The sequence below is a fragment of the Cyprinodon tularosa genome, unplaced genomic scaffold (assembly GCF_016077235.1).
Source record: "Cyprinodon tularosa strain WSP-4 unplaced genomic scaffold, ASM1607723v1 ctg773, whole genome shotgun sequence".
Classification (NCBI taxonomy): domain Eukaryota; kingdom Metazoa; phylum Chordata; class Actinopteri; order Cyprinodontiformes; family Cyprinodontidae; genus Cyprinodon; species Cyprinodon tularosa.
In genome coordinates, this window is record NW_024039533.1 from 263,085 (window position 1) to 270,520 (window position 7,436).

The following is a 7,436-nucleotide window of genomic DNA, read 5'->3' on the forward strand; positions in this document are numbered from 1 at the left end:
CTCAAACGCATCTGGAGATCTGGGAGGCTTCTTGCTGTCTGCTGACAATCAAATAATGGAGGTCTATGGCGCCCGAGGCAGAAAGGTCCATAAAAGTCCACAAAAAACGTGTCAATATTCCTCCATACTGCTCGTCCAATGTATTCCAAGTGTCCTGAGTGGGTAGCGTCCATAATTTACTCGAAACGAAGTCATTTAGAATGTTTTTAGAGCATAAACAGTAGTGTATAGGATTTCCTAAAAGCGCGTTCACGAGTCTACGGAAACCGCGGCAGACCAAACCAGATGAAAGTGCGCATTCAGCGTCTGCTCTGCCGGTAATGCAAGCGTAGAAGAAGAAATGTGCTGTTTACCTGTGCAAAGAAAGAAACAACGAAAGAAAAATGTCTGAGGACTTCAGTGTTGAGGAAGAGCATGAGTTCTTTGCCGAGCTGAATGCGCACTTTCATCTGGTTTGGTCTGCCGCGGTTTCCGTAGACTAGTGAACGCGCTTTTAGGAAATCCTATACACTACTGTTTATGCTCTAAAAACATTCTAAATGACTTCGTTTCGAGTAAATTATGGACGCTACCCACTCAGGACACTTGGAATACATTGGACGAGCAGTATGGAGGAATATTGACACGTTTTTTGTGGACTTTTATGGACCTTTCTGCCTCGGGCGCCATAGACCTCCATTATTTGAATGTCAGCAGACAGCAAGAAGCCTCCCAGATCTCCAGATGCATTTGAGATATCAAAAAAGTACTCCAGAGTGTTGTTCAGCATGGGGGTGAGTAGAAAATGAAGGCTAATCATGTTTTGGGTGTACTATTCCTTTAAGGACGGAGAACTCCAGCCCTGCTCTACTACTCCATGGATGTTAGGAGAAGGGAAACAGATCAACAGAAGCCCTTTAGTTTGTAAATTATTAAACCATATAAAAAATAAACTCAAAGAAATATTGAGGGAAAAAATGTATATTCCTGCCTCCAAAGAACAAAACATGATGGGGATCCTAACGAGAAGGAGTAGATGCCTCCATCTGGCCAACGAAGGAGTTGGTGAAGCAGAACTGGTTGATGAATCATGTCTTTAATGTCTGGTACCTGTGCACCCAATTTTCAGATGACGCCCTGGGCAAATGTCAAAGTGGCTCATATTGATCTTTAATGGTTTTTCTGAAAATAAAAACAGTTCTGCTTTTTTTGATGTGATGCTGTTGAAAAGATCAGATAGTAAAGAACGTCGACTCTTCTCTCCTCCTTCAGGCTGTGATGGTGAACAGCAGGGTGGAGGCGCCCACCGTGGCGGTGATGGGTGGCGGGGCCGGCGGGCCGGGGCCCAGCAGGTCGTGTGCAGGATGCGGAGGACGGATCTCGGACCGCTTCCTGCTCTTCTCCATGGAGCGCTACTGGCACACCCGCTGCCTGAAGTGCTCCTGCTGCCACGCCCAGCTGGGCGAGTACAGCAGCATCTGCTACAGCAAAGGAGGCATGATCCTCTGCAAGAACGACTACATCAGGTGAGCCGGATCTGCAGGTCTGTGGCAGAGAGCTACGTCTCTTTACACTTCCTGTGTTTGGAGGTGAAACCTGCCTCCATGTTTCTATCAGGAGATTCATTTTAAGGATGTTTCCTCTGGAACTGTTTGGATTTAATGTTTCAGATTGATGCAAATAAAACATAGAATCTGTCATTCAGACATACACTGCAAAAAATCTAAATCTAGATAAGTCATTTTTTCTTAAAATAAGTGCATTTGTTCTTGAATTGAGGAGATAAAATAGACATTTTGCCAATGGAACAAGACAATTTACACTTAAAATAAGAAATATGCTGATGAAGGTTCTCAGTCATCCAGGTCATAGTCATTCCGTAAAAATTCAAAAATATCCACTGGACTTGGTTTTCAAGATTTCAAGACGTTTCGCCACCTCTCCAGGAAGCTTTCTCAATTCAAATGTCGTTTGAACATTTGGAATAAACATTCTTTTTATTATTTAAAAAGTCAATATATAACATGGATGAATAAATACCTCATTTTATTTCATTGTTATAATTAAAAATGTCTCCAGACCTTTACTGGTTGATGATTTTCTTCATTCGGACCCGGATGATTTTTAATTGGTTACCCCTGATCTAGACAAGAAACGTTTCAATTATGAACTTTTTGTTTTCCGCGGTGTTGGAGTGTAGCCGTTACCTTGGTGTCTTTATGTGGATTAGAGTGTTACGCCCAGAAATGTCTGTTCTTCCTGCAGACTCTTTGGACACAGCGGAGCCTGCAGCGCCTGTGGACAGTCCATACCTGCCAGTGAGATGGTGATGCGAGCTCAAGGCAGCGTTTATCACCTGAAGGTAGGTGGCGTCCAATTAACCGTCCCGGTTTGCTCCGTGATCCCCACCTGATGCCTGACTCTTCTTTGTTTCTTCAACAGTGTTTCACTTGCGCCACCTGCAGGAACCGCCTGGTCCCCGGCGATCGCTTTCATTACATCAACGGGACGATTTTCTGCGAACACGACCGACCTGGGGGAGGTCTGCTGACCGGACACTCTGCTCCACTGCAGGCTAACGGCATCATGTCGGATCAGAAGGTCAGGTCTTTGTTTTAATACTGGATTATAGAATGACAATTGTTTTGGTCTGCACAGCCCAATAATGTTGTTTTTCTATCGACACCCCTTCAAACTACTTTGGCGCAGCTGGTTATTTTTTCACACATCGGACTACAGAAAATTCAACTTACGTGGATCCAAAGATGCTTGGGAAATGTTGAACTTGTGGTGTGATTTTAAAAGCTTTCAGTCTTTGCTCTACACTGCCCTCTAGAGTCTACTAGAATTTGCGCTCAATCTAAATACATAAAATTAGAGGTCCTACCTACTGTTCCCAGTTTCTATTTCTTCCGATTTTCCAGGCGTGCAAGAATCTTTTTGATCGGGGTGAGTCTCCGCCTTATAGTAGGTCGTGTAGTATACAGGGGGTAACGAGGCTCGATCAGCCTCTCACGACCACCTCCCGATCAGGAATCCTAAGGTTGCAAGAAAATCAACCATCTTTGAAATTAAGTCGGCCCTCATGACGTGTTCATGAGCAAATCCTGCTGTCGAACCAGAGATAAGAGCAGATTTACCAGAACTTGGCACACTACGCATGTGCAGGGTAGTTCTTCTTCCAGAATGACGGGTCCGACCAGCGCCATCTCTCTGCGCTGAATCCGACATGTGGTTTTTGGACGCACAGTGGGAGCAGGTAGATCACATCAGATCGTCGGGCCGTAGAGTGTGAGAACATACATCGTGAGCTGAGAACTTTAAACCCTGAGGTTTCATCGTATAGTTAGAGCTGTTAGCTAAGAACAATGATTTAATATATCCTACAGTGTATGCCCGACAGGAGGAAGCAGGTGTCTAAATTTGTAAAATTAGGTCAATAGCATAAATAAATGTAAGATTTGCGTTTTTTCCTTGCTGTCAACACATATATGATTGATATGGGTTTTTATCTGGTTTAGACATTATGAATACAAGTTGCAAAGCTAGAACTTTGCAAAATACAAGTACTGATCACAAGTATATGAATACAAATTAAATTTAGTGAGTCGCGGGCATTCTACACGACCCATGTACGGAGGCCTTAGTCCTTGACGCGGCCGAACCGGATTCAAATCGGACCTATGGTCCTTTGCTACACGATCAGGCTGAAAGTCGGCCTCATACGAAAAGTCGGCCCGAAAATCGTACAGTGTATGCCAGGCTTAAGGTTCTACAACTCTGATGAAGCTGCTGCACCCCTTACCAGTGGGTGGTGGTAGCACATCTGAAAGCTGATCATCAACAGCCTTTAACGAGGAGGAAGAAGAGGAAACCAAAATCATTGATTGAACGTATGTTCAATCTGAAAAACTCACATTAGGAGAAAAGACAATTAGAAGAAATTTATTGATACAATTACTTGGTCATAGGCGCTCAGACCTCGGCAGGAAACATGGTGCTGAATTTTGATAGAAATGCGTGAACAGGAGTAAAGATCAGGGCTGTTTCCCCCCCGGCCTGAAACTGGTGGTGGAGTGGAGATAGATGAAGTTGGTCAGTCTGTAGACTGCTGGTTGGAAAGACGGTCTGCTGAGCTTTATGGGGACATCTAGTGGGCTGCGTGAGCTGATACTAGAGCTTCACTCAGGGACCTGGAAGATGGAAGTCCAGTTGGATAACACAGGTTGAGAGAACCTGTCCATGATGAGCAAGCATGAAGAGACAGTGGAGAGGAAAAACTCCCCATTGGGAAGAAACCTCTGGCAGGTCTTCTGCTGGACCGTTTGAAATGAGACGCAAAATGCAGCAAGAGTCCTGGAGGAATGACGCTCTGATGAAGTTTTAGCTACGATGGTGGAGGAGGGGCTGGAGGTGGGTTGAAACTAACCTGACTCCGCCAGATGGATTTGCGCCGCATATCCATCTGGAAACCTTCCGTTGAAGTAATTTTTGGGAAGGGGCGAAAATACTGGTTAGCTGATTGGCCTATGTTGGTGATAGACGGGCCAAATAAACCAATCAGATCAACGAAGCATATGAAGTACTAACAGCCAAGCTATTCTTGCCGAAACCAGTCAGGAGAAGAGCAAAAACATCTTTTCCTCTGAGAAAAGCCTCCAGAGCAGTGTTTTGCTCTTCTTTCAGTGAAGAAATACTCTGTAATTCCGATAAAACTCGCTTGATAGCCATGCTAACGCTAGTTTCATCGGCTGAAGCCGCCATGTTCTTTAGACTGAAGTGTTGCGTTACTCGTTGCGTCACACCTCAACCCGCCTCAAAGCCAACGCTGATTGGACGTTCGTTTGGTGAACTGCTCCGAATTTTCTTTAACGGAAAGTATCCAGACTGATCTGCGAGTGAAACCTTGAAAGCTCGCGAGATCAGGATGGTCTCACGAGGCTAGGTTGAAACGGGGTCATCTGAATGAAGTCACATCGCGCAACCACCAACTGCGCACTTGGTATCAGATGAGTTGCGGATCGGAAGCCTTTTAAGATGAACTTTGGATGCTGATTGGCTTTCGTAGAGGTGTGGCTCAAAGCTGATTGGCTGCGTCGCAGGCAGATAAAGGCGAGTAATCAGTTTATTCAGTCGAACTTCCACCTAGGCTCCATTTCAAAATAACATTTCAGCAAATAAATCAAGAATGATCAATTATTTTCTTTTCGTCTAAAACGGGTAAACAGACACAGGATGTGTTTGATGGAGAGTGGTACTGTAGAAGATCTGAGGCTGAAGCTGGAGGTTCTTTCTTTCTGTTTTGGTGTTTCTGGTTCCTAATAATCTCTGATTTTTGTTGACAGGTCTGCTGAGGACAACGACATGAAACCACACGTGCCTTCTCCTTCCTGGTTCTTCTACTCATCTTCATCCTCCAACTGTTTATCCTCCTGCTCCTCAACAAAAACCCAGTGAACTGCTCTCTGCTGAGAAGGCTTTGAAGAGTCATGATGGACCAGTCCAAAGGACTGACCCCATTGCTGCTGATGAGCCCCCGGTTTGGCCTGAAGAGGAAAGACTGTCTGGCTTTAGGGGGAATCCAGCAGCCTCAAGTGGACTCTTGACAGAACCGGCTGCGCTACAACAGAAATGTGACGCAGACCTTGTTGATTATTGGTTCGATCTGTATACATTCTTGTTCTTGTAAATAAAGCTTGTTCCATCATCAGTTCAGGAGGCATCAGAGCATCCGTTCCATCCTATCAGATCAGATTTTATGAAAAAGCAAGGAAAAGGGGGGAAGTGTGGTGCGGATTTGAAACAAGTTGAGGTTTGACTTGTTTGGCTCTGTGGCCTCAGCAGTTAGATAAATGGACACAAACTCAAACCATCACCCCTCCACCACCATGCCTGATAGTAGGAGGCGTTTCTGCTAAATAGCTGTAATTCCTTTCCTCTTTACTCTGGTCCCATTTCTTGTCTTTTATCCAGATGCAGCTTTGCTAACTAAAGCCCTGCTGCCATCTTGATTCCAGAGCCTTCCTCATTTAACTCTACCAAACGGACGGGTTCAGGGTCTTTTCACCTGTTGAATTTGAAGGGGACATCTTACGTTTTTAGTTATTTTTTGCTGAATCTTCTGGGAAGATGTTCTCCTCGTAGTACTAATCATCGTCTCTGCAAAACTCCTGACTTCAGATGGTTTGGAGACGCGTTCATGACCTTCCCCATATTGTCAGGAAGTGACGGTTGCATCTATAAAGTCACTGCCGATGTCTTTTCGTCATGTTAACGTCCACCTGAAAGCTTCAGAGCAACAGACACAAAACCTGCTTCTACAGAGCATTTATTCAGCAGCTTCTGGCCAATATGTCCTCCTTCAATTTAAAGCAAGCAAACAAAAAAAGTTCTTACTTGGATTTGTATAGTTTTTAATCTATTTTAACCAAAATATCTGGTACCTGACACATTCTAACTGCCCTTTAAGTCCAACTCTTCTAGAAAGTAATGCAGACCTGATGAACTGATCGAGGTAGATAATTGAGCTTGGTCAATTCCTCTGTAACACAGGTTCCTGCGTCTTCTGTAGGCCGAGGAACCTTTGCACTCATGATAAACTGATGCCTGGCTCAAATTTGTCTACATATTGCTAAAATCGTTGTCTTTTCTCTAATTTAAGCAAGTGAATAAGACAATTTGCCCTGGAAGGAGGTGATTTTCTCTTACACTGCAAAAAATCTAAATCTCAATAAGTCATTTTATCTTAAGTACATTTTTTCTTGAATTGAGAAGGCAAGTGAGACACTTTGCCAATGGAACATAATTTACATTTAAAATAAATGAAAAACTATTGCATTATTTAAGATAAAAAAAATACTCATTCTATTGGCAAATACTCTTCTTTACCTGCCCAAATTAAGGGTAAATACACTTAATTTAAGGAGTTTTTCCTTATTTCTGTCTTTTTTGCAGTGTAGATAGAAAAAAAATAGTTTTACCTTATTTCCAATGCTTAATATCAAATTATCTTGTTAATTGCATAAATACATGTTCCTTTGACTGATCGTTCTATTTATCTGCAAAGATTAGAGGCAAAAAAATCTTATTTTAAGAAAGTTTGAAGCACTTTTATTGTAGTTTTTGGAGCTGACAAAATAGTCCCTCTAAACTCAACAAACAGGCTGGAAAGAAGTGATCTCTTTCTCTGAGTCCTCCGTGTGAGTGTTGGACCACACTGAGCCTTCGGCGCTGAGCTGGAGCCGCTTCAGGCCAGCAGCTGAGAAAGAAGCGCTCATGTTTCTTAGACAAACATGGCTGATTACCCACAGGAATGGGATTTCAAAGGCCTTAGCCGAGACCATTACAGAACCAATTAAAGTGGGATGTGCTGGAAGCCTACACGGGCTTTAGATGCACTCCTGTGTTGCAGCCTAATGAGGTCTAATCTGTTGAGCTGGTCTAATTAAAAAGGAGGG

At 43.6% G+C, this 7,436-nt stretch overlaps 1 protein-coding gene across 1 annotated transcript in view; it reads left to right on the forward strand.

Moving 5' to 3' along the window:
• The window catches only part of lmo4a (LIM domain only 4a), a 31,998-nt gene extending 26,306 nt beyond the window's left edge, over nucleotides 1–5,692 (forward strand). Inside the window, exons 2-5 of the mRNA XM_038270695.1 lie at nucleotides 1,252–1,505; nucleotides 2,245–2,341; nucleotides 2,422–2,580; nucleotides 5,325–5,692. Of these exons, the coding sequence (XP_038126623.1) occupies nucleotides 1,258–1,505; nucleotides 2,245–2,341; nucleotides 2,422–2,580; nucleotides 5,325–5,333 (513 nt within the window). The 5' untranslated portion in view covers nucleotides 1,252–1,257 and the 3' untranslated portion in view covers nucleotides 5,334–5,692. The remainder of the gene's footprint in view (nucleotides 1–1,251; nucleotides 1,506–2,244; nucleotides 2,342–2,421; nucleotides 2,581–5,324) is intronic.
• Nucleotides 5,693–7,436: the final 1,744 nt, after the last annotated feature.